This window comes from Empidonax traillii, unplaced genomic scaffold (genome assembly GCF_003031625.1).
Source record: "Empidonax traillii isolate 1590-97213 ecotype Southwest subspecies unplaced genomic scaffold, ASM303162v1 scaffold1632:size97395, whole genome shotgun sequence".
Taxonomy (NCBI): domain Eukaryota; kingdom Metazoa; phylum Chordata; class Aves; order Passeriformes; family Tyrannidae; genus Empidonax; species Empidonax traillii.
In genome coordinates this window covers 5,341-31,270 of record NW_020956825.1, presented here as the reverse complement: position 1 = coordinate 31,270, position 25,930 = coordinate 5,341, and the positions used below count along the sequence as shown (strand labels likewise).

Below are 25,930 nucleotides of genomic sequence, written 5' to 3'. Positions count from 1 at the left end.
TGCCGACATGGATCAAAATGATGATTAGGGATGGAAAATGGCTGGGCTGCAGCACCAGACATCACAGAGGCTTTTGGCCATGTTTTTACAGGCATGTTGTGCTGAAAACACACACCACCCAAGGACCAAAAAAGGGGCTAAGGTAACACCCTGGGATCACAACAGAGCAAATGCCTCTTGCCCAGGTCGTGCTTTTGCCAAGAGAAATTGGAACAGATTGGAACTGAAGGACCCTTCCAACCTGATATTCGTGGAATCCCAGAATGCTTTGAAGAACGGACCTCAAAGAGCATTCATTTCCAACCCTCCTGCAATGAGCAGGGACACCTCCCACCATACCAGGTTTCCTTGAGGGCACCAGAACTTCCCCAGTGAGACTCAGGGTCTCTCAAGCCCTTTCTTCTGTCTCCAGGCCAAAGCAAACGGTTTGCACACACATTTAGCTTTGCTGCAGCTGCCCCATCTTCCTTGGGCACCACCTTTGCACCCCGATGACGCTGTGCCCGAGCTCCCTGCCAGGCTCCTGATGTGCTCCAGGGAGATTCACTGTTAGTCCTGGTGACATTTATGCCTCGTCCCTCACCACCTCCTCTCAAGCAACACCGCCCCTCTGTGCTGCTCCTCTCTGCTGCCTCCCATCCTGGGATTTGGATGTGAAAATTAAATATTTTCAACCTTTTTTTTTTTTTTTTTACCTCACAGGATTGCATCTCTCTGGACTTCTTGATTCATCTGTGACCCACAAAATAGTTACTCGATTATTATCTTCCCTTCCTATCAACCAAACGCTCGGATTTCACATAAACTGAAGCACCACCACACTTGTTGCCGCCTCCCTTTTCCTCCCCCATCCCCGAGATTTCGGCCTCCACTCTCCCCACCGACCATCTTCTCTTGCTCCTCTTGCTGCTTCTTCAGCTGCTCCATGAGCTGCTGGAATTCCTCCTCCTTCTGCTGCTCCTCCAGCAGCGTGGCGTCGTTCTGCTCAGCGTAAGCCATCGCCACCACCGCCAGGATGAGGTTGATGAGGTAGAAGGAGCCAAGGAAGATGACCACCACGAAGAAGATCATGTAGGTTTTCCCTGCTGAACGCAGTGTCTGGGGGGAGAGGAGGCAGGGCAGTCAAGGTATGGCTTTGGCAATGCTTCCAAGGAAAAATATCCTGCACTTGGGACACCCTCCCATTTGCGGGAGGAGGAAGATATTTGGCTCCCATCTTGCCCAGAGGACCTTCCTGCGACCCATGGCACTGGGTTGGGAGTTGTGGGAAGCAGCCATAAGTCTCAGCACACCCCTCTTGTGCCCAGGGCTGTGAACATGTGTGGAGATGGGACAGGATTTCATCAGTGACTCGCTTTGCTGGGAGGGGCTGATGTCCCTCAGCCCCCAGCTTCTCAGGTCTCACCCTTGGCACAAGGTGGTCCTTCTCTCACTCTGGATCTGGGTATAATCCTTTCCAGAGGACAGGGGTAGCCTTAGACATAGGATTTCTTTTACCTGAACAGCCTCTGGACCCAGGTTTTGTGGTGTCTCCCTAGAGGATGACTCAATGAGGGGACGAATGACATGTCTTGTCCTCCTTACCCCCTCCCTCAGCTCAAGCCAGAGCTGCAATAATAAGTTAATAAATACCCTTATTAAATACTCTGATTTCTATGACAGAGCTGAGAGCACCACTGAAGGACACCTGGGCTTTGCCCTGGAAAATAAACTGCACTCTCAGGTCAGGGAACTGGATGGGACCATCTACCAATCCTGCTTGGATCCATAACCCACAAGGACCCACCAGTTTCCAGTCCATGACTTTCCCCCTGTCTTAGACCAGGGGCAAGCACCGAAACAAGAGGAGCTCTTGCACGAGGACAGAAATGTGGTGCCTACCAGCTGGAAGAGGTTCTCCCAGAAGTCCTGTGTCATGAGGCGGAAGAGGGACAGGAAAGCCCAGCTGAAGGTGTCGTAGCTGGTGTAGCCGTAGTTGGGGTTCCTCCCTGCCTTCATGCACTGGTACCCTTCGGGGCACTTCCTGCCAAAGGAGCCGGTGTGAGCCCCCCCAAACTGCCCCTTCTGGCACCCACAGCCAAACCCTCCAGCCCTGGAGACGTGGAGATACACCGGGGGGACCCTTCCCACCAGGCTGATACAGTTTGGACGCCTGGGCTGATACCACCTTCCCCAAAGTTGGTACAGTCAGGATGACCTGAGAGATACCACCTCAAGCTGATACCATTGGGATGCTCCCATCAGTAACCACCCTCTCCCCCAGCTGATACAGTTGGGATGCCTGGAGTGATACCCCCCAAAACTGAGACAGTTGGATGCCTGGACTGTGATACCACCTTCCCCAAACCTGATACCATCAGGGTACCTGGACCAACCCCCCCCCCAACAAAGCTGTTACAGTTGGGATGACCAGACTGATACTCCCCCATATTGATGTTCCAACTGATAACCACCCAAGCTGATACAGTCAGGATGCCTGGATCCATATCTGCTCAAGATGACACCACTGGGATGCTCCAGCAGATATCCCCCTTCCAACTGATACCATTGGGATGCCCAGACTGATACCCCCGTCCCAAGCTGATCCATTGGGATTCCCAGACTGTTTGCCTGCAGAAAACATTCCCAACCCCAACCCTGTCCCATCCCAAGCTGGCTGCAACACCTCCCTCATCCCCTCCTGGGGATCCAGAGGGTCCCCCAGCCCCCGGCAGGGACTGCACTCACCCAGCATCGCTGCTGTTCCCGCAGAGCAGGGCATCAAGGGCTCCCTCCAGGAAGTAGAAATTGGCTTTGGAGTTGGGGAAAGAGCAAGGCATAACAATAAATAAATACCTAAATAAACACAGATATTGATTTTCCAGTTCTTGGTAGCAGCTTGCTGTCAGGGGAATTCCTTGAATCCCAGGGAATGTCACTGAAGCCCAGCATCGGGCATTGGGGTAGCTCTTCTGACTTTGCTCTTTGTGTTGGTGCTGGTTCATGGCAGTGTTTCATCGACCCAGAGGACTCCCAAGCCCATGAACAGCTTTGGAGCTGGCCAGGGTCAGGGCTCCTGGAAAACTGGGTTAACATGTGGTCAAAGGATCAGGGCTGGCCTGTTTTGCTGGGAAAAGCAGGGCATTCCCAGGGAACACTGAGCATGGAATCCCAGAAAAACCTTGTGAAATTGCTACTGCTTTTGCCTTCCTCCTGCTGCTCCCATCCCCTCTCTGGTGGAGAAGCTCACCCTGCTCACACACCAGGGCTCCTTAAAGCTCCTCCTCAGAACTCCAGGGCAGACCCAGAGCCACAGGAGTTGCCAAGCAGTGCCACCACAGATCACCTGCCCCCTACGGATTGAATTTGCCCCCCCTACCAAAAGCCTTCCTGTAGTTAATGCCGAGACATAACCCAACCTTCTGAGCTCTGCCACGGGCCCCAAGTGAGATGTGGAATGTTCCTGTGGAGCATCCCTCCACCACACACCTCTGCCAGGAGGATTTTCTGGGATTTCTACGTTTTCATGGAGTTTAAAAACTCAAAACCGAAGAGCAAACAAAAAAACCCCCACACTTTGGGACAGAATTTTCAGAGAAGGGATAGGAAAGCGGCAGCTTTGGAGGACTGTCTGAGGACCTGGGCTGGTCCCACCTCTCTCTCCTTCCCCTCCCCTGGCTGTCGTGGTGTTGCAATGCTCATGGGACACTGTGGTACCTGGGGAAGGACCCAGCTATGATGCAGCAGTGAAAGTGGGTGAGGAGTGCCATTCCTGCATCCTTCCCTCTGTATTTCCACCTGAAGTCCCATCTGTCCCTGCAGGGTTTGTCTCCCTGCTTTGACCACCCCAGTGGGAGATTGTGCTCTCACTAGCCAGTGAGAGGTGGAGACACTGGTTTATCCCATGGTGAAACATTTCTGGAGGAGTTCAGCTCGTCCAGGAGGACCACGTTTTCCCTGTCAAGGTGGATTGCATCCCATCTTTGCCTCCTGTGTGCGTGCACAACCTGTTTCACCCACCAGTCACATCTCCCTGCAAAGCACCTTTGGCAGGAAGATCCATGTGAGCAAACCACCTTGTTCTGGCCCAGGAAGAGCAGGGAAACAGAGGAGCAAACCAGGGTGATGGGTGTGGACAGAAGGGGCTGCATGAGCCTTCACTCACCTTCATCACTGATGTAGGCCTCGAAGTCAAAGGTGCTGTTGCTGGTGAAGTTGCTGGTGAAGTTGCCGGTGAAGTTGCCGGTGAAGTTGCCGGCAAAGTCACCCACAAAGTCGTAAAATGTGGAGTTGACCAACGTGTCATTGTCCAGCTCCAGGTCCCCCAGGAAGGTGGTGTTGGGGGGCGGCCACCGCACGCACTTCTGCCGGAGGTTCCCCATGAAGAGCTGGAGGCCGATCAGGGCGAACACGCTCAGGCAGAACACCGTGAGGATCATGACGTCCGAGAGCTTCTTCACCGACTGGATCAGAGCCCCAACGATGGTCTTCAGCCCTGAGGAGAAGTCGTATCACGACTGAGCTAATTGCTCGTTTGCTAATTGAACGGGGGGAACGTGCTGTGACGTTCCCAAAAGCTGCCGGGATCTGGTGGGGGATGTGTGGCCTCACCAAGTTCCCCTCCCACGTGCTCAGACCCCCAGCTCTGTCCCCTATGTCACATCCCAGCTGTCCGTCTGTCCCCGCACACTGCTGAGCAGTGAAAACCCTTCCCCCAGAACGTTTCCCTTGGGTGGGTGCTGGCCAAGCCTCCCCATCCCAGCCTTGGGATATCACGAGCCAAAGCTCACCCCGGCCTGCCAATTCCTTTGGACTTCCTGTTTGCCCCAAATGTCACAACCTGGCCCTTTTTTTGGCCCGAACCACTACGCTGGCACATGGAAAAGCTCTTGCTGGCCCGGCTGGATGATGCTGAGCAACTCTCTCAGCTCCACGAAAGCCTCTGTGGTCCAACACCACATGTGCTGCTGTCCCATGGGTGGTCAGGAGCCCAGCCAGACCCTCCATCCTGATCCTTCCAGCTGGAGAATCCCCCGTGTGCCCAAGTGAGAGTGACAAAGTGACATCTGCATTAAGCATCTGGGTTAACTCATCTCCCCCTCCCAAACATCCCAAGCTGTTTCCTTCACGGAGGAGGCTCACCCACAGATCCTGGGTGGGATTTTGCCATGGAGGATTTTGTTCCCATCACCCAGGGTCTGCATGGGTGATGGGTGATGCTGGGACATCCCAGCATTGATCTTGAAAGCATCTCTGAGCACAGAGCTTCCTCATGTGGAGGCAATTCTCCAAAGACATAATTTTCAGCTCTCTCATCATGCCAGCTCCTTGCTCCCCAAACTACTTAGGTAAAAACCCTGTCCTTTAAGGGTTTGTCTGTGTTGGGAAATGGCCAAGGTCAGCCATTCTCATTCCAGCCTATTTTTGCAACTGCTATTTCTGCAGGGCCTCTGGGGGATGTCATTCCCGAAAAAAAAAAGCAGCAGTTTACATTTTGCTAAATGCAATTTTTAGCCTGTTTGATGAGGGCAAAAAAAAAAATGTTCAAATGTGAACCCTGAAGATCTGGAGGCTGCAGGGACACGAGAATTTATTCACCACAAGGGATTATCAGTTTCAGTTCAGTCTCGTGCTTCCTCCAGGGGTCTGAGTGATCCTTTCTGTGGGCTTGCATCAGCTGGTACCAAGCAGGGTGGTATCAGATTTGGGGAACAGCCACCAGAGATAACTGATAGCATGTTCCTCACACCACAGGCAGGAGGTTTGGGGTGATATTAAACACTCACCACGTGGCTCTTGCATTAATACCCATTAAATATCTCAATCCAAGCAAACTCAGAAGTGGGGACAAAACTGAGTTCATGGCTCCAAGAATCGAGCTATGTGGTTTATCGAGCCCACAAACCCACTGTGGGCACAAACCCCCTTAAGGTATCTCCAAGGAGCCCTAAAAATGATGTCTGGCTCATCAGGGGCTTTCCCTGCCAAACAACCCCAAAAGCTGAATTTTGTGGAAAACTCTATAAGTGTGGAATACCTTATTTCCTCTGTTTTCTCCTAGAGCTGCCAAAAGAACAAGGAATTGCTGTGAAAGGTGGGAATATCTGAGCTCAGGGGAGGACACAGAAGGGAGAGCCCTTCTCCAAGTCCCACCTGGTATGACGGTGATGGTCTTCAAGGCGCGGAGGACGCGGAAGGTCCTGAGAGCAGAGATGTTCCCCAGGTCCACAAACTCGGTGATGTAGCTGCAGGACAGGGGAGGGAAAGGGCTTCAGGCTCTCTGCCAGGCACTCAGTAGCATCCTGTCACCCCCCATCCCACCAAACTCACGCCATGGAGATGACCATGAAGTCCAGCCAGTTCCACGGGTCGCGCAGGAATGTGAAGTCGTCGATGCAGAAACCTCTCGACAGGATCTTGATGAGGGACTCAAAGGTGTATATCCCAGTGAAGGCGTATCTGGAATAGGAGCAGTGACTCGGGGGATGCTCCCCTAGGTCCGAGGGCCAGCTCTGGATGAGGTTTTGTCCACCCCTGGCAATGGGACCACCCTGGGGAGCGGAGTTCGGGGGGCTGCTGGGTTTCTGGGGTGCTTCAGCACTGGGGGAGTTTTTCACCTCACCTCATAAGGTAAGTTGGGACATCTTGAGGTACCCATTCCTTTGGGGACTATTCAGCAACACCTCTGATCCCTGCTGATGTCCCAGCACCACCGTGCTCTCTGTGAAGCCCCGCTGAGACCTGACTGTGCAGAACCACAGCGGGAAATGCTGGATATCCCCCTCCCACCTGGGACAGATTGTCCATGATCCTTGGACACATGGATCTGCTCACCCTCTCCAGATTGTCACTAATGACCCAACCCAACCTGCTCTACAGGTTGAACTCCCGTCATGGGGCCCCCACCAGGTTTTGGGTAGCTCTGAAACACTCTTTGCAATGCCTAACACAGATTCCTGCTGAGATCAAGGGCGTCACCAGCATTTTCCAGTGACACCCCTCCTGCTCTGAAGGGTGCTGGGAACTCAACACCCCCCTCTCTCAGCTTTGGTCCTGTCCCTCCCGAGGATGGCCGAGCTGGGGTGGCCCCCATGGCCAGGGGAGGTCACAGGGACTTACTCCACATTCTTGGACCACGCCGGGGGGTTGCTCATGGTCATAAACACGCAGTTGGTTAAAATAGTGATCATGATGAACATGCTGAATAATTTAAAACCTGGTCAAGGAGAAATGCTGTGGCTGTTGCCTGGATCATCCCCTTCCCACGGTTATGAGGCCAAGCATCCCTGCTCCTCTTGTCCTGGCTCCCACCTGGCCTGCTCCCTCACCCTGACCTGCTCCTCCTCCTGTGCCCACACTTTTCCCTTAGACCCCCTGCTCCCATGTGTGATCCTGGCCTTTTCCTTTCTGCTCCCCTTCCCAGATCCGCAGTGCTGGCTCTGCCTCCCTTCTTGCCCCGCTGTGCTCCTTCCTCTCCATCCCCCCAGGATACAGCTTTCCCTGCCTCTCTGACCCCCCTGCCACAAACACCCCCTCTTTTTCTCCCCCATTCCTGGCCACCAATCCCTGCTGCCACCAGAGCTCTGCTGGGATCACTTCCCACCCACCCCAGTGCCCCTCTTGCTCTTGGGGTCCTTTCCTGCCTTTCCATCTCTGCTTGTCTCACACCAAAAGCCCCAGCACTACCCAACTTGTCTCCTCCCCTGCACCGCAGTGCCCTGGTTCCTCTGCCTTCCCTCTCCCAAATAATCCTTTGAGCTCCCCAACCCACCCACTTCCCAGGTTGGACAGGATCCCTTGACCTGTAAGCATTTCCCTTCCTTCCCAAGTCTCTCCAGACCTCAAACACCTTCAATCCCTTCCTAGGAAGCTCCACCATTTAGATTTCTCCCCTCTTCAACCAGATTCCTCCCTTCTCCAACCAAGACCGAGCTCTTGGTGCCACCAAGGGGCCCAAAGCCTTCAATCCCCCACTCCTGAAGAACTGGTTGGCTGGTCAGTGGGTCCTGGCCATGCTGGGGTGAGCAGCCCACGAGGTTTCCTCACCACACCATCAATGAAACCCTTCTCTCAGCCCTCTCCCAGGTCTGTTTGCACCCTGAGCACCAGGGTTTGACCAGCAGAGCAGCATCCCAGAGGTCAAGGATATGAATGGATGAGCACTTTGATGGCTCCTCTGCGGATGGGGTGGAAGGGCCCCAGCATGTAGAGGGCAGGGGTGGCCGAGAAGCGGAAGATGGACTTCCCTTTGTTGAGGACGATGAATGTCTGTGGAGAAAAGAGGAGAAGGAGATGGGTTAACCCTTTTGCACACCCCTGATACACCCACAGACCAAGTGCTACTGTTAGAGGGGAGATCCCTACGCATGTTTGCACCTCCAAAGGCTTGGGGCTTCCCCAAGGAACAGGGAGAAGCAACCACAGTCTGGGGATGTGGATCATCAAGAGGAGACTCAGATAAAAGGGAGAGAAGGTCCCTGCTTTGCTCTTTTTCTTGGGACTTACATCTAACACCAGGTCCACCCCGTGGGCTAAGCTTTGCCCCTCACCTTCTTGTCCTTGTAGAAAGGGTCCAGGTCCTCCAGCGGGGTCCCGATGAGCTCGGGGGGCGGGTCACCATAGATGAGGGGTAGGTTCTTGCCGGCTTCCAGGTCACTGCTGGGCTTGACCTCCTCTTCCTCGGGCATCTCCACCTGCTGCCTCTTTATCCGGAGCGCCTCGGCCTCGGCCATGCGCTGCTCGATGGCGGCCAGCGAGGCCGGGGTGAAGGGGCGCAGGTTCTCGGGGCCCGGGATGAAGGGCAGGCTGGCCATCCTCGCATTCTGCTTCCGGGCCGGCCGCGCCCAGCCTGGGGGGACAGCGGGTGGGGTGGGTGGGGTTTGGGGGCAGCTTTTGGCGAGTGGGTTTGTCGGTGGGGATGTTGGGTTATTTATGGGTGGGTCGCTCGCGGGCAGAGCATCCCACGTGTTCCTCCTCAGAGTCACAGCGTATGCTGAGTTGGGAGGGACCCACAAGGGTCATCCAGTCCAACCCTCAGCCCTGCAAAGGACCATCCCCAAGAGTCACCCCCTGTGCCCCAGAGGATCATTCAAACCCTCCTGCAGCTCTGGCAGCCTTGGGGCTGTGCCCACTGCCCTGGGGAGCCTGTTCAGTGCCAACCGCCCTCTGGGGAGAAGAACCTTTCCCTGAGAGCCAACCTAAACCTGCCCTGACACAGCTCCAGCCATTCCCTGGGGTCCTGTCCCTGATCCCCACAGAGATCAGTGCCTGCCCCTCCTCTACCCCTGCCCAAGAAGTTGTAACTGCGATGAGGTTTCCCCTCAGTCTCGTCTGGATGAACACACCAAGTGCCCAAAACTGCCCCAGTATTGCAGGTGAGGCCACCCCAGTGCAGAGCAGAGCAGGACAATCCCCTCCCTCACCTGGCTGGGGCGAGGTTAGGGTTAGTTAGAGCACCAAGTGAGCTAGTTCTCCTCCCAGACCCCCATTCCACCTCTGATCAGAAGGCACTGTGAAGCTGAGCACCATATGAGCCGAGCAGTTGGCGTCCCCGGCGCCAGCTGGATGTGTTAGACACGATGTTTCACAACCCAGAACGTGGCTGTTCAACAAAACAAAACACCTTTGACAGCATCGGCACCGCTCCAGCTGCCTCCCCTTGGCAGGGCATCGACAGCTTTCCTGCTGCTCCTCGTGCAAGGGACTTGTGGTGCCCAAAGGAAGAGGCTCCTCAGCCAGAGGATCCGGGTCCTGCAGGGTCATGGCCACGTCACAGCACCCAGCCATGGGGAACACAAGGAACCTGCAGGGGTTAAAGTCTTATCCTGGGCCAAGAAGCAAAGCAATAACGGCACTTTCTAATGTTACAGGGATCGGGATGGATCCCCAGGCAGGAATGGGCTGGGTGGTTTAGGACAGCTCAGGATGGCTCCTCTGCAGCACAACAACAAAAACGGTTGGAGAGGGGAAAGTGGGGAGGAGAGGGGTGGCTGCACCCGGTGGATGTGTCTGCCATGCCCTGAGAGAGGCTGAGACGCCTGACACCGAGTTCCTCAGCACCAGAAAGGTTCTTGCTTTGAGCCCCTGTACTTTGGTTCACTTTTATTTGCCTTGCTGTTGACCCATAACCACCAGCTTGTGCTGGAGATGAGCCCAATATTCCTTATTGCTCAATCCTGCTTTGCAGGGATACTGGCATCACTGGACCTCTGTGCCTCACCCTCCCCAAAACAAGCATCCCACTGGCCAACCCAAACTTTCTGGGATGCTGCCAAGCACCTGACCCCGATAAGCTTTAGGATCAATACTCCTCAGAGCCCCAGCTCTGCCATGCTGAGAGCTGCAAACCCTCACCCCTTTGTGATTGGGGAGAACTGGACATTTACAGCCCTGATGGGAAGGAGACTCTGGGTGCATAATGGCATCACGTTCCTGGGGTGATGGTAAAGCCAAGGGATAAAGCAGTGGCACAGGGAGGCATTGATTTTGAGCAGGGCAGTGTAACTGCATTTTAGAAACCACCACAGTCCCTTGCTGTCGCTGGTGAATTGAATTTTGGCACCATGGCTTTGATGCTCATTCAAAATGCAGCTGCTTGCAGGGATGGCAGCAACCTGCTGCCTTTCTGAAAGGGCAACTTTTAAAAACAAAATCAAGTGGACAGAGCATCGGTTTTTGTATTTAAACACTCCTGCTGGACCCAAAGGTGGGACCTCATCAAAGCCAGCAAGAAGAGATTTTTTTTCCCCCCAGGTGTGAGGGGATGGGATGGTGCCTGGGCAGTGGGACAGCAGGTACCACCGCTGCTGCTCCTCATGGAATTATTTATGCTGGATTGACACCCATTTCCCTGCTTCACTTGGGCAGCTCTAGAAACTTGCTCCTCGATACCAGTGGCCTCAAAGCTCAGGGCAGAAATTGGGGCTGCGTCTGGCCCTGTCACCCCAAGTCCCACCAGGGATGCACTGGTGCACGGAATCACACACCACCTCCAGTTGGAAGGGAACCCTCGGGATCACTGAGTCTGACTCCGTGGAGCATCATTCAGACATGCTCAAGTAGGACCCACAGCACCCACGGGGGTCCTTCCCACCCCACCTTCTGGCGGCTCTGAGGGCTCACAGGTGCTTGTTGCACCAGGTAGCCTCAGTTTCCCTGGAAACTTTAGCAGAGCCGTTAGGAAAACCCTGTGCTATGGGATGTTTAGGGAGGCTCCAGCCCCTCCAGCTGCTGTCCAGCCCTTCAGTGCACGGAGTCCACGCTTTTCCTGGAGCCTCCCACCCGCAAGCCCTGCCGTGTCCCCTGGCCGTGCCCAGCCCGTGGCGCGGCGGAGGTGGCCGTGCCTCCAGCTGCCACCAGCGATCAGCGCCGGGCTCAGGTTTCTGCAGCCCCATGACTCTGCTCATTCCTCTCCCGGCAGGAGGAGAGAGAGAAAGAGAGAGAGAGAGAGAGAGAGAGCAGGAGGGGAGCTGGAGGCAGCAGCACCAGCTTTTGCTCCTGCCCGTGTCTGCTCATCCTCTCACCGGGATGGAGCCACCGTGCCGTGCCGGTGGTTGATGGAGCAGGGACAGGGTGTGGGTGCTGAGGGGTCAGAGAGACAGGGAAAGCTCTGTCCTTGGGTGATGGAGAGCAGGGAGCACGGGGGTGGGGGCAAGAAGGGAGGCAGAGCCAGCGCTCCGTGGATCTGGGAAGGGGAGCAGAAAGGAAGGGAAGGCGCCAGGAGGGCCAGGGAGGGAGATGCTGGGGGTGGGCACCACCCCACAAGGTGCTGGGAGGCCTCAAAAGGGGGTGTTGCCCTGAGTATGAAAATGCTTCGTGGCTTGTTGGGGTCTTTTGCAGCACCTGGTCCTGCTCTGACCCCTTTGTGTCCACACAGAGATAGTGGGATGACTCCAGGGATCAAACCCAGGACTTAAGTCCCTGCCCAGCTCCCACATCCCACAGCCCTGCAGCCACCAGCATCTCTGGTCGATTGTTGCTTCCAAAAAGAGGAGCCAGGAGCCAAACACGGGCTGTGTGAGGGACTCAGCCCAGCCCTTCTGTCTCCCCCAGTTCCCACCCTCCTGGTCCCACGGGGCTCTGCCCCAGCTCTCCAAGACCTGGGTGGGACCTCTGAGGGTTCTGAATTAAAGGCAGACTCCTGCCCGTTGGTTATCCTGCTGAGAAATCAGTCATAAAGCTCTGATCTCCTATTTATTGCCTTCTTAAATTTTGGGCAGCCCAGCTGAGCTGGATAACTCCTTTTTTTTTTTTTTTTTTGCTGTGACACACGTGAGCTGCAGCTTTTGGACACTCTTCCTATGGCACACCATGGATGAGCATCTCGCCCCCCCCAGTTCAGCATCAGCAATTACCAGCAGGCAAATGGGACCAGCTTCTTGCTCAGAAGTGCCTGGCCTTGACTTGGAAAGAAATTCAGTTTCCTCTGGTATTTTTGGTGCTCTGAGGCAACACGTAAATGAATCAGCCTCCGAAATAACAGGGGTGGTTTGGGAGGTACCAGAGATGCTGCGTAATTGGTTCTGTTTAACCAGCACAGATGGGGGGGGTGGCAGGGTCCTGTCTGAGTCTGCTGGGACAGTCACCTCACCCAGAGCTGGCACTTCACCCCTGCACAGTAAAATAACATCCCATGGGCTGAGGAAGAGGGGGAAGGATGATCTTGGCGGTTGTGTACAAACACATGGCGGTGGGGGACAGAGAGTGGCTGGGGTCACCCTGGCCCTGGGGCTCTGCTCCTCCCTCTGCTCTGGGAGAGCATCTGCAAACCTGGAGTGTCCTGGGGAATCAGTCCAGAGCGATGCAGTTGTTTCCCCACCATACTCAGGGCTGGGTTAATAAGGACAGATACAACTGGGGGTGTTTCAAGTGAAGACAAGTTGCTCCTGAGAGATCTCAGCCCTACAGATACCCAGAACTTGGGAGACAGCAGTGGGACTCCCTGACCATCTGCAGCATTCAAACACAGCTCAAGGAGGTGTAAGTTAAGTTTATCTGTAAACCTGCCCTGCAAGATTCAGCCTCATAACAGGACACGCTGTAAAAACACCAGAGAGACCAAGGGGGACGTAAATCCAAGCGAGAAAACACCCAGAACAGCCATGAGCAGGTGTAAATCAGCTTCACTCAGCAAGAACCAGCAGAGCCAGGTGATGCTCAGCCAAGTGCTCCCAGTGCCCGGCACGGGCAGCCCTGGAGCAGGGATTAGTGAGGAACAAGGGGCTCGTGTGACAAAGGAAACGAGGAGGGGACAGATGGTGCCAAGCGAGCCCGGGGCTGGCCCACACTCTGGGAGCTGTGTTAGCACCAGGGGAGATGAGCCAGCACCCAGCAGCTCAGGAAACCAGACCCACACACAGTCCAAACCCATCACAGCACGAACAAAGCACAGTCCTGCAGCACCCCCTCCTTGTCTACCTGCAGCCCAGAACCTCCTGGGAGGCACCACTTCCACCCCCACCAGCACCCAGAGGCTGAAGCACACAGGACAGATAACCCAACCCCCTGCATCCCGTTTATTTATCCCCATGGGGACACCCCGGGGTGGGGCAGGATGGTGCAATTGGGACCAGCTGGCCCTGAGAGGTTTGGGGATGAGTCACAGCTCAGCCACGGGCTCTTGGTGACATGTGTCCCAAGTACTACCACAAACACCATCCACACTCCCTGCTGCACATCCCCACCGGCCCAGGAGGGGACTTGCAGCCCAAAAAAGCCAGTTGTGTCCTGGGCTGACCCCCAGCAGTGTGGGCAGCAGGTGAGGGGGGGATCCTCAATATAAGAGGGATGTGGAGCTGCTGGAGCAAGTCCAGAGGAGTCCCCAGAGCTGCTCCCAGGGCTGGAGCTCTTCTGCTCTGGGGACAGGCTGGGACAGCTGGGGGGGTTCACCTGGAGAAGGGAAGGATCCAGGGAGACCTGAGAGCCCCTTGCAGGGCCTAAAGGGGCTCCAGGAGAGCTGGAGAGGGACTGGGGACAAGGGATGGAGGGACAGGACACAGGGAATGGCTTCCCACTGCCAGAGGGCAGGGATAGATGGGATATTGGGAAGGAATCCTTCCCTGTGAGGGTGGGCAGGCCCTGGCACAGGTTGCCCAGAGAAGCTGTGGCTGCCCCTGGATCCCTGGAAGTGTCCAAGGCCAGGTTGGACGGGGCTTGGAGCAACCTGGGCTGGTGGAAGGTGTCCCTGCCCATGTCCAGCATGGTCCTATGGGGTGTCATGGCTTGAAAAAGCATTTATTTTTTTATTTCCTACTGTAATTTCCATAAGTTTGGGGGAAAAAAAAGGTGGAAAACTGAAAAAAAATCTAATGTAAAATGCCTTTTTTTTTTTTTTCTGTCCACAAATAGCACTGGGGGTGGAGAAATCCACGCTAAGTCCTGCAGGTGGGTGATTTACTGGCTGCTGAGCAGGGCCTGGAGCCACATTACTCTTTTCAGGATTATATGTATTTCTACCAGTAACTCAGATAAACACCCTCATCTGTGCCAGAAACAACGAGCCATTTTATAAACAAGTTTACATCCCTTTCTGTAACACGATAATGAGCCATTTAAGAGTCTGATGTTTACTATCCCTGGATAAATTGTCATCCCTTCGTGCTTTTTGCTGTGACTACATCACAAACACCATCTGGAAAGATAAGGGAAGTCTCCCAAATCTTCTTCTGCAAACAAATGTCTCCTACCAACACTGCTGTGGGATGCTGGGTCTCCACCACTGTGGCAGTCCCAGAAATTCACTGTATTTTTAGGCTGCTTTGCTGTAAAAGCAGAGGGGGCTCAGTTTTCACAAGGAGAAAACAACACCAATGAGGAAACTGAGAGTCACCCCAACCCTTTCCCCACTCTATTATCAAATAGTAGTGGGCTCAGAAGAGTTAGAGAATGAGAAAAAAAAAATTAATTTTTCATTTTTCAGCATTATCCCTCGAATTCCTGGGGATTTTAAGCCCTCGGCGGGGCAGCCCCCTGGGCTGGGGGGCTCAAACACCTCTGGCTGCCATCAGTGACATGTCCCCTGTGCTGACTCCTGTCACCACCACCGTGGCTTTTTACCCTCCTCTGGGTGTGGTTTGTTGCTCTGCCTGAAGGGTGGCCCAAGCCAAGTGGGCCAGCAGGAATGTGGGGATGCTTCCAACAGCATCCGTCACCCCGAGGCGCCGGGTGAACCTGTGCTGCTGCAATCCACCCGACCCCCAGCAAGAGGGGCGGCCTGAAAGCCTCTGGAAAACAATTCCAGAGTGAGCCCAGCAACAAGGAGATGCCTTTCCCCAGCCAGAACAGGGGCACTGGGATGCTGCAGCAGGTTCCTGCTCCCCACGTGCCACCACAAGTCCCCCAGGTGGGTCCAGACCAGCCAAGGCCACTCAGTGTGTGCAGCCACAGGTCACACACCCGTGGTGTGGCTGTGTGGGCCAAATTCAAGAGGTGGAGAGGGACTTCGGACACAGACCTGGAGTGCCAGGGCAGGGGGAATGGCTTCCCATTGACAGAGAGTAGGTTTAGATGGGATATTGGGAAGGAGTTCTTGGCTGGGAGGGTGGGCAGGCCCTGGCACAGGTTGCCCAGAGAAGCTGTGGCTGCCCCTGGATCCCTGGAAGTGTCCAAGGCCAGGTTGGAGCAACCTGGGCTGGTGGAAAATGTCCCTGCCCATGGCAGGGGAGTTAAACAATACAATCTTCAAGGTCCCTTCCAACCCCAGTTATTCCACGACTCTGTGATTTTAAGCACATGGTGAATGATTTCCCTGCTACGCGAGTGATGCTGCTCTGCTGTTTTCTGCCTGCTGGAGACTGCCTGTCTTGAGCCAACCAAGAGGAGCCCTCCTAGCACTCTCCAGCCCCATTCCTGGCAACAGCCAACCCACTCCATCCTTGTGATGCACTCTGGACAAGGACAACAGCGAGCCGAGGGCTGTGCCAGCGCTGGGGGATTTACAAGGAGGAGAAGGGCTCGATGCACAGTGCTGAGCGTCACAGCCCACTGCAGCAACACCTTCCATGGGGTCCCCACCGCCATGAGTGCCCTGCACCTGCCAAACAAGGTGCTGCTCCCTGGCTCCAGCTCCTTGGAGAGACACAGCTCAGCCCATCTTGTCACGGACGGAGTTGACAGAGAGTCAAATCCTCAATGCTCAACGTACTGAGGGGGCACCAGCGCCCCTGGGGCGTAAACCACCATCCCCCCGAAATTATGAGCCCTGCAGGGAAAATTATGACCCCTGCAGGTGCCATCAGCCACGTGGAAAATAATTTCCTACAATTCGCTGAGTTTTGCTGGCCTGGAGTCACCGGGGACTGCGGCTCTCGATGCCCGTGCGCCCACGGCCCACCCGAGGGTACCTGCTGTGCTGGGGGCGGGGGTGGCACACACAGCCTGGGAGCTGTGAAGTCCTGGGATACTCTCCCCGGCAACAGATGGAAATAGGAGGTTGCAACACCCCGCAGCAACGCACTAACCCCCCCCTGCCCGGAGCGGGGGATGCCACCCCATCCCCAACCCCCCCCACTCCCACCATCCCCCTGTCCCTGCTGACCCCCGGGAGGGGATCGCTGGAAAGGGGACACACCGCGGTGGAGGGCGATTTGGGTTTCTTTTTGGGGGGGGTGGGAAGGGGGTTGGCAGAGGTGGAGGTTCGAGCAGGGGGGAAGGGTTAAAGAGGGGACCCTGCGCTTGCCCACTGCCCACTGCCTGCGCTCGGGTGTCACCCAGAGCTCCCGCTCCTCCCTGCCGGCAGCTCTCGTGTCAGGCTTGGAACACATCTGAGCCGTGCTGCGAAGGCAGCGAGGGCACAGCGTGGGGGAAGGGAGGATGCCGTGGGGCTGCAATAACCTGCTATCCCCCCGGGGGTCCCCCACGCCCGGGGAGCACAGGGGGGGGCAGCGATGCAGCACCTCCAAGGGGATGCCAGAAGAGACAGCGGCTCCCACAGGGATCACCAGCACAGACCTGCTGCTCCCGTGGGATTTGCAGTATCCCTGCAGCATCCCAGGGCTGAAGGATGCCAGTTTTCCCGTGGCAGCCTCTGTACCCCAATACCCCGGACCAGACACCCTGAAAATCGGGACCAGCACGGGGCACCTGCAGCTGTCACGGCCCCCACACCACCACTCTTGTCCTCCAGCTCCCAAGGGATCCCGTTCAAATCCACATGGAAATGAAGACCCAAAGATGAGATATTCCAAGGGCTGTGTGAGTAACCAAGGAAGGAGGCAGCTGGACAGGCACAGAGCCCGAGCACCCTTCCCACTATCTCCGCAGCTAGCGCTGGGATCTTTGCCCTCACAGTTCCACAAAACATCCACCACTTTCTCCCCCTTCCTCCCCTGCACAGAAACGACCTCATTAGTCCAACCTGGAAACAGAAACGATGATGGATTCCTCTTCCTGACCCGCTGCCGCATGCTGTCCTACCCCAAATCCAGCAAATCTGACTGAGTGAAGTGGGAGCTGACCACGAGGCTCCACAGAGCCCTTCTGTTCTGACCTGGACCCTTCCGCCCACATCAGAAAACAAAAATGCTATTTAAATATTAGCACTGAAGAGTCAAGGCAGGACTTTGTGCTCTTTAACCAGTTCCTGTAAATACGGTCTTTTGGCCCCAAAACCATTATGAATCAGGCATTTTCCTGGCAAGGACTGGAGGAGGCAGTTCCTGCACATCAGTCCGCTCAGGCCCTCTCCTGTATGATGGGGCCGACTGGGATTTCCTTCTGTTCCCAAGGCTTTATGGAGTTGTGGCCTCCCTGAAGTTCAATCCTTCGCCTGCCACATTCCCAGGCTGATCCCTGACAACTCCATCAGCGGCAGTGTGGGCAGGGGAGGAAATGCTTGTGCTTATCTGCAAACTTCACTCTGCAACTCAGCCCCAGCCCTGTGGAGTGAGGGAGCAGTGAGGGCTGGGGGGGTCAGGGGGGCTGATTGCCCCTGGATAAACCCCAGAATGCCCCAAGGTGCCCAGTGGTTCCTGCCCGTGCAGCGAGTGATGGAAGCCAGCACAGCCACAGCCACATGGGGGGGAACAGAGCACCCAAAAATTCATACCCCACCCTGGCACTGCCTGTTTTTCTGCATCCCATGGGAGGACACGAGCCCTGAACCCCACATTGGGCTCATCCCGTCCCCCCAGCACCCCAAATCTTCAGGCTGTGCCTGTGCCCCTGCAAGCCCTCGTGGGGGTGAAAGGCCTCCAAACCTCTGTACCATCCCATCAGTGCCATTCCAGCACGGCAGAGGGATCCCACTCCTCCCCTTCTCCCCACGGGGGTCCCTCCCTGCCGCCCCACGGGGGGACAGTGGCTCTGCAGGGACAGGTGCCTTCCCAAAAGGAGACACCACGAAGCACCCGCAGACCTTTCCTGCAACCTTGGCTTGGCCAAGGCGAGGTTTATATTTAGCCCTCCAGGAGGAGAAGCCAGGAGAAAGGAGACTTGCGACTTTTAAGCCCTGCCTGGAGCTCCCTCGCTCCGGGTGGGAAGGTGGCTCAGAAACCGCTCGCCCGTCACGTCCCTGACCGTCCCCTCTCGTCCTGGCACAGGTCAGTGGCCACTGAGGGTCCCCTGGCTGCTGGCACCCTCCTCCCCCTGCCCCGCCTGCATCTTTGAGGGGACTTTCTCCCCTCTCACGGGTTGTTTTCCACGCAGGGGGGGTCCAGCAGGTGCCTACAGCCCTAAATACCACCCCAGCGACTCGGGGGGGGTGTCCTCGGGGGGCACTCGGGCTGCAAAGCCCCAGGCGTTGCTTACACCGCTGCAGGCACAGCGAGAATGGCAAACCTGGGGACATCCAAGCCCCCGTGGACCCTGCCCGGGTGACCAGGCAGCAGCCCAGGGCCTAACCCAGTACTTACTGTTGGGTGGAGAGAGAGCGAAATCCCAAGGAGAGACCTTTTAGGGCCAGAAATTTCCCTCTCCTCCGACTCCTGGAGGAGGCTTTGGCTCCGCGAGTGCCTGTTGGCAGAGCAGCTGCCGCTGCTGTCAGATGGTCATGAGTGAAACCTGAGGACATGCGGGGTCCTTCAGGTAGCCTCGGCCCGTCTCAGCTGTGGAGTTCGCCCCCCCTCGCCAATCACGGGGCCGGCGGCGCCCGCAGCCCCCGCAGCCCCATCTCCCGGGGCTCCGGGGGTCCTGCCCGACGGGACCCCCCTGCCCCGTACCCACCCCGGCCATGCTCCCGGCCCGGGGTCGCGGTGTCCCAGCTGTGGAGGTGGCTCTGGGCTGGCTGCGGCACCAGATGGGACGGTGGACTGGGAGCTGGAGGGGAGGTGGAGGCGACCCTGGCCAGCACCTCCCCGCCGGTCTCTCCCAGCAGTGACAGGCAACTGGGAAGAGCGGCGGGACAACTGCGAGGGCGGGGGGGGTGGGGGACAGTCGGTGCCAACCCCGCTGCCAACGTTGTCTCCGAGCCCGCGGCTCTTTGGGAACGTTATTCCCATTGTGCAGCACCCTGCACCACCTGTGGTTCCTCCTCTGGCCTGCACACGAGGGGTGTCTGTCAGTCTTTTCTCCATCCCCCCCATACCCACCCTCTTTCATCAGAACCACATTCCTTACCACACCAGGAGCATCCCACGGCTGGGACGGCCAGAGCCACTCGGGGTCATCAACACCCCTGTCTGTGTCCCTTCTGCTGTCCCAAAACACCCCACGGGAACTTTCCAAGCTGGTGTGGGCTTTGGTGGAGCTGCAGCAGCTCTCCTCCCTAGCCTGCCATCCCTCCCTGCTGATTTCCCGAGGCAATTCCCTTCCCTGCCTCCAGCCCCTCACCCTGGGGCTCTGACACAATCCATAAAACACAATCCTACACAATCCATAAAACCAGGGCCAAGACTGCACACCTGAGCACCCAGGGAGCTGGGAAGTGAAGTTCCCAAGCTCAGTTCTGCTTCTCAAAATAACTTTCCTTTTCTCTTCATGACTGTGTGAATAAGGAGGCAGCGCAGGAGCCCAGGTTTGGCTTCTGGGAGAGAGGTGGTGGAGAATCAGCTCTGCACAGGGGATGCCAAAGGTGTGCTTTGGGAGGTGTAACTTCGATTTCTTCGGCTAAAAACCAACCCCAGGGCTCTTCTTGCTGACTGGGAGCCTCAGCCAGGCTCAGAGTGGAAAAAGCCAAGGGAAGGAGGGAGTGAAGAGAGCCCCATGTCAGCTCCCAGGGGATTGCTGCAAGGCAGGGATTGCACCAGGAGCCTGTTGGGAGCTCAGCAGCAAAGCAACAGCTCCTATCCATGGGAAAAGAACATCCCCTATACATCCAGGGGTCAGTAGTTTTGGCTGGTGAGGAGAGGAGGGAACAGGGAACATCCTCCTGCTGTGACTGTGGGGACTTTCCATTTGCTCCGTTGGTTGCAGCAGGAAATTCAGAGGAAGTTTGGTGGGTTCCAGCAGCTGCAGCTGCCCCAAGCCCAGCCTTGTCACCACTGGGAAGCCTGTGATAGCTTGCACATGCCTGTTTTTACTTTGCCTAAAGCCCAGAGAAATCTGGAATGAGGCACAGGAGTGTGGAAACTCGGGAATGTGGCTCCTTCCCTTCTGGGGGCACCCCAGGGTGCTCAGCCCAGAACTGAGGGGGCACAAGGGCACTGCTCCTGTCCCTCTGCACAGGAATGGGAGCCTGGGGTACCCAGAGGTGCTCATGACATGAATTTGGGTGGGAAAGATGGATTCTTGGTGTGACGGGGTGGGATAAGCCTGAGGGACCCTACAGTGTTTGAGGTACCTGGGCTTGGGATGCTGGATGCATCATGGAATCCCGGAATCCCAGAATGGTTTGGGTTGGAAGGGACCTTAAAGACCATCTCATTCCACTCCCCTGCCATGGGCAGGGACACCTTCCACCAGCCCAGGTTGCTCCAAGCCCCGTCCAACCTGGCCTTGGACACTTCCAGGGATCCAGGGGCAGCCACAGCTTCTCTGGGCAACCTGTGCCAGGGCCTGCCCACCCTCTCAGGGAAGGATTTCTTCCCAATATCCCATCTAACCCTGCCATCTGTCAGTAGGAAGCCGTTCTCCCTTGTCCTGTCATTCCAGGCCCCTGTCCAAAGTCCCTCCCCGGCTCTCCTTCACTGCCAGGACCGTGGGACTGGCAGCATCCCTGGGGCTCTGTGGCACCAGTCTCTGCTGGTCTCTGTGCAGGCAGGAGCTGGGCAGAGTTGGAGCTGGCTGCACAGGGAAGAAGGGAGGAAACAAACTGCCCCAGCGAGCCGGGGCACGGGGAGCATGAATTCCCCAAGCTGCAGAGCCAGGAACCTCCCGGAGCGGGGATGAAAGAGGGGCTGCAAGCACAGGGCACCCTCTGCACCCAGGCAAGGTGGCCTGGAAGTCCCAGGAGGAGCAGGGGATGCAGGCAGGGAATGAAACATCAGGCAGAGGCACAGCGTTCCCAGCCCTCAGCCCTATTCCCATCCCCAGCCAGGGCTGTCGGGAGGGATCCTGGGGGTCCCCAGCTTGGGATGTGCATTCCCCCCAAAGCAGTGCGGTGTCTTACCTTAATCCCTGCGTTCTTCCAGGAGGCTGGAGCCCCCGGGCGCTGGCACCCCGGGATGGGTCGGGTCTCCCCACCCCGGCTGTGCCCGTGCCCGGGCGCTCCGTGCGGGGACACCGCGCTCCCGGCGATGACACCCCGGTCCGATGTCGGTGCCTCCGGAGGGGCCGCAGTGCCACCCTCCGGCTCCAGGAAAAACACCCCCCTCCCCGGACACCCCTCCAGCCCCGAGGGGGGACACGAAGCACCTCGGGGACAGGGTGGGGGATGGGGTACCAAGGCTGGGTTTGTAGAGCAAAATCAAGCCTGTGAAAAGAAGTGCTTGGGTCTCAGAACAGGTTTTATTGGCACAGAACTTGCTATCCCTGGAAAATGAGTCTCCAGTGAAGCCAGTGAGTCCTGCTGATTGCAAACTGTCCCATTCCTCAGTGCAAAGGCCCAGGGAGCGGTGGAATGTATCCCCCACTCGAATCAACAGGCATGGGAGAAACGGCAACATTTTGGACATCAGGGAGGAACTGAGTCATGAGGCCATTGGGGGACTCTTGTAGGGGGGCTTTGCCTCTCTCTGCATTTGCTTCTCCCACCCTCAGAATGGCTCCTGGCTGTATTTAGGCATCTTCCCATAAGGGAAATGGTTTTGCACACCAAGCCATCAAAAACCGCCTTCAGTGTCAGGACCGTTTTTTTTCCCTTTTCATCCCAGTGCAAATGAAAAACAGCAACTGCCCTTTGTGAAATGATAGTTGTGTTTCCTGCCAGGTCTTGGGGCAGAAGAGCAGAGAAGTTCTCTTTGCTTTGCCTAAAATTCTGACCAAACCCCAAAGAGAGCTTTAGCCGTGAGTGCCACCAGCACCTCAGCAGGCAGAGCCTTCCCTACAGCCATTCACACCACCCTCTGAGGATACCAGACCCAGAACATCCCAAACCCTTTTTTCTTTTGGTCTTTCTGGGGCTGTAGTCATGGAGCTGCACCCCCCCCACCACCACCACCACCCTGAGGAGGTGTTTCCACCCCAAACGCTGTCCTCGTCATGCTGTGAAGTCCTGGGTCACCAGGTTGAAGACGTTGCTTTCCATGGACAACTGCCACTTGCCCCAGTTCCTCTTGATCTCAGCCTGGACCTGAACCAACACCAGGGGTGGTGCTGGCACTCAGGGACAGCTGCCAGCGCCCACTGGAAGGGCAGGAGCTCCAAGGGCTCTACAGGGATTTGGGGTGCAGGAGGGTGGGGATCTCCATCATGCCCATGTGTGAACACAGGCCTGGCTTTGCTGCACCCTCAGGGGTCTCTGTGCACCCTCTGTGTGCCCAGACAGCTACAGAGCCCAGGGATGGGTGCTGGGGGACACACACTCACCTCCCCGTTCAGGAAACAGTACAGCAGAGCCACCAGGAACCCCTGGGAAGGACAGGAACAGCAAGTTTCACCCAGGGAAAAGGGGTTGGACCCCTCTGTGCTCATCTGCTGCCTGCACTTAACATCCTCCCACAGCTCTTCCCCCATCCCCCAGGCAGCAGGGGATCGGTGCAAGTGGTTCACCAGGACACAACCCCTGCGTTTAAAGGGGTGACACAGTCCCCTCTCAAAACAGCGTGAAGCCCCAGCAGCACATCCCAGGGGGCTCCTGCTGTGATTCTGGGATGGGATGGGTACAAGGGGCACTTGGCCTCCCCATCTCCCCCAGCCTGCACCTGGTAGGAGCCGAGGACCAGCTCGAAGTACAGGCGGGCATCGACGCCGACGTGCTCAGGGAAGAGCGCGAACACCACGTAGTGCACCCCGAAGAGAGGGATGAGGAGCAGCGTGGACTTGGTCAGCCTCCTGCAGGGAGTGGTGGCATCAGGGGCAGCCTGGGAGGTCCTGCTGCCCCGTGAGACCTTCCCAAGAGCTTGGGTTTAACCACAAGCAGGTTCTCTGTGAAAGGCAGGTCTCGGAGCCTCCTTAGGTGTTCCTTCTCTGTGCCCTTCCAGGGAGGGGGTCCCTGCTGCCCTTGGACCCCCAGAAAACAAGGTGAGGACAACCCCCCCTTTGTAGCCCTTACATGTACTGCTGCTTGTAGTTTTTGCTGATATCTGGGGACCGGATCTTCTGTGCCAACATCCTGGTGACATTGAGGAAGATGAGGAAGTTCACCTGCCATGGGAAGCCACGTCTCAGGCTCTGCTGGTTCCAGCTCCCTGCTTGGTTCCCCCTCTCCATATGGGACCCCCTCCCCCCTCCCAGCTCTGGGATTCTCAGAGGACACACTCACGAATATGGCCAGGAGGATGGGAGCCTTGATCACCCACCAGTACAGGCTGGTGTAATCATCCCAGCACCTACGGGAGAGGAGAAATGGCTCTGCCACCCACTTGGACCCTCGTAGCCCAGGCATCATCCTGCCACCCCTTTGACCAGCCCCACGCCCCCCTTTGCTCACAGGATCCACTTAGAAACAGCATTAAAATAAAGCCCTGGCCCAGTTCTCCCCTCCTGAGCCTCCCATGCAAGAGGTTCATCCCCCAGGACTTGGGTGGGGGACACGTGGCTGAGCTGGCCTGGAGAAGGAAGAGAGGTGTCTGCTCCTACCCGTGGTTGTCATACTGCAGCCTGGTGACCACCCACACGGCGACTGTCACCATGGGGACACCTGCAGGGACAGGACAGGCAGGGACGTCGAGTCTCCCCAGTGCCTCGTACCACCTCTCCCTCCCTCGTCTCCAAACCCACGTGCCCTGGTCATGTCTGGACCCCTGGATGTGGCAGGAAGGTGACAACCTTTCCATCTTCTCCAGGTATAAATGGAGATGGTTCCCACTGGTGGTGACACTTCTTATCTGTGTGTGTGTGTCACCTCCTGGCAACCCCTCTGCTCCCACATCTGCTCTTACATCCAACCTGGGTACCTGGGATCGGGGTTTCCAACTCCAGGTGGATGTGGGAAGAAGGGAGGACCTGTCCTGGATCAGGTCACGCTTCCCAACCAGCTGCAGGGGCTGGCAGGTGCCCCAGCCAGCACGAGGCCATGCAGAGAGATTTGGGGCTGAGGGGGGTGTGCTGAGAGCACCACGAGGCCCATCTTGGCTGTGGAGCTCTGGCCAGCTGGGGGGCAGAGCAGGCAGCCCCTGCAGGTGGTTCCTGCCCCTGGCCCATCAGTGGGGGCCTCCTGCAGGGGTTGATGGCCCCACACTCACCCCAGCCGATGAGGATGTACCACCAGATGTACCTCCTGTCGGAGGTGAAGGTGAGCAGCAGCAGGGTCTGCAGGTACAGCCCCTCCACCAGCAGCCAGTAGAAGTTGGCCAGGACCGAGTACTGGAAGAAGACGATGGCTGCTTTGCAGTTCACCTGCAAGGGTGAGGAAAGGGGAGGCTCAGAGTGCTGGATGGCACCAGACCCTGTCCTGGGGGCACAGAGGATGGTCTTCCTGAAGTCCTCCCAAGGCAGAGTGTCCTCCCCAGGCTCCCAGCCTCTCTCTCTCCTCTTGCAGTGCTAAATCCCTTCCAAACCCACTCACACTCTTCCAAATAATCTCATGTTGCCCTCCCTGCACCTTGCCCAGGCTGGGACTCGGGTGTCTTACTGTTGACATTGTGCAGTGGTCGATGGACTCGTCCGAGAAGAGGATGGTGTCCTTGATGAACACAGCAGCCCCACGCAGTATGAAGGAGGTGAAGAAGTGGATGTGGATGGAGTTCCTGGTGCAGTGCAGCTTCCTAGGGGAGGAAGAGATGTTCTGTGCCCAGGGAGGAGCACAGACAGCCAAGGGGCAGAGGAACTTCCCCTCTAATATCCCCTTCCCTGGTGGGAGCCCAGCCCAGGGACCATGTGGTCTTCTCAACACAAAGCCCTGGAGAAGGATTTCCTGCTCTGAAATCAGGAAGAACAGTGCTGTGCTGTGCCTGAAGCTGCTGCCCAGGGACAAGGTGCGCCAGGGAACATCCTCAACCACCTCCAGAGAGCACAGTGAGGTCTGCAAAAGCAAAGCTTGAAAGGGCAACCTGAGGGTTTCGAGTCTGTGCGTCAGCAGGGAAGGACAAAGCTGCTGTTCCTCTCATGCTGCCCTGGTTGTCCATGTTGGCAGGGATGGAGCTTGGCTGCTCAGGGAGGGCAGAGCCTGAGGGCAGCATCCCCTGCTGAAGATTTACCCTGTGCTGCTCCAGCTGCACCCCAGGAGCAGCCAGGACTGAGCCCCACCTGAAGCAGGAGAAGATGCCGATGGCCAAGAGCAGGGCTGCCAGGGACGTGGAGTAGCCACAGGTGTAAAGCACCTTCATGGTGACAAAATAGCCTTTCTGGAAAGGAAAGCACCAGTGGAGTGAGGCAGCATGGACTGGGAGGTGCTGCTCTGTGATGACAGGGAGGTGACAGGGTGATGACCCAGCCCAGGTCCCTCCAGGCATCCCAGCAACAAGGGTGAGGCCAAATGAGATAACTCTGGGAGGATCTCTGTGTTTCTTTGCCCAACAGTGTGAGCAGGGTGATGTGG

The 25,930-nt window shown here is 56.8% G+C and overlaps 2 protein-coding genes across 4 annotated transcripts in view; both read right to left on the bottom strand.

Annotated features, from left to right (window-relative positions):
* The window catches only part of SCN4A (sodium voltage-gated channel alpha subunit 4), a 57,713-nt gene extending 38,740 nt beyond the window's left edge, over nt 1-18,973 (bottom strand). For 2 of the 3 annotated variants that reach the window (XR_003573948.1, XM_027908146.1), the window contains exons 1-10: nt 17,333-17,451; nt 8,529-8,827; nt 8,129-8,247; nt 7,099-7,188; nt 6,310-6,438; nt 6,133-6,224; nt 4,145-4,474; nt 2,728-2,791; nt 1,882-2,023; nt 886-1,098 (exon numbers count right to left, since the gene is read on the bottom strand). Coding sequence is in view for 2 of the 3 variants with exons in the window: in XM_027908146.1 (XP_027763947.1) it covers nt 886-1,098; nt 1,882-2,023; nt 2,728-2,791; nt 4,145-4,474; nt 6,133-6,224; nt 6,310-6,438; nt 7,099-7,188; nt 8,129-8,247; nt 8,529-8,827; nt 17,333-17,381 (1,527 nt within the window). In the remaining variant the exon portion in view is untranslated. Of the gene's footprint in view, nt 1-885; nt 1,099-1,881; nt 2,024-2,727; nt 2,792-4,144; nt 4,475-6,132; nt 6,225-6,309; nt 6,439-7,098; nt 7,189-8,128; nt 8,248-8,528; nt 8,828-17,332; nt 17,452-18,827 lie in introns of those variants that run through there. The other variant, XM_027908148.1, reaches the window with a different exon arrangement.
* A 3,332-nt stretch (nt 18,974-22,305) lies between these two features.
* LOC114070627 (vasoactive intestinal polypeptide receptor 1-like) lies at nt 22,306-25,847 on the bottom strand. The gene is made up of 9 exons (XM_027908149.1): nt 25,639-25,847; nt 25,025-25,157; nt 24,636-24,789; nt 24,031-24,091; nt 23,714-23,780; nt 23,504-23,595; nt 23,154-23,283; nt 22,819-22,860; nt 22,306-22,582 (listed from the first exon to the last, which is right to left on the bottom strand). The coding sequence occupies exons 1-9, from the start codon at nt 25,842-25,844 to the stop codon at nt 22,490-22,492; spliced, it is 978 nt and encodes a 325-aa protein (XP_027763950.1). The 5' UTR covers nt 25,845-25,847; the 3' UTR covers nt 22,306-22,489.
* Between the last annotated feature and the right edge of the window lie 83 nt (nt 25,848-25,930).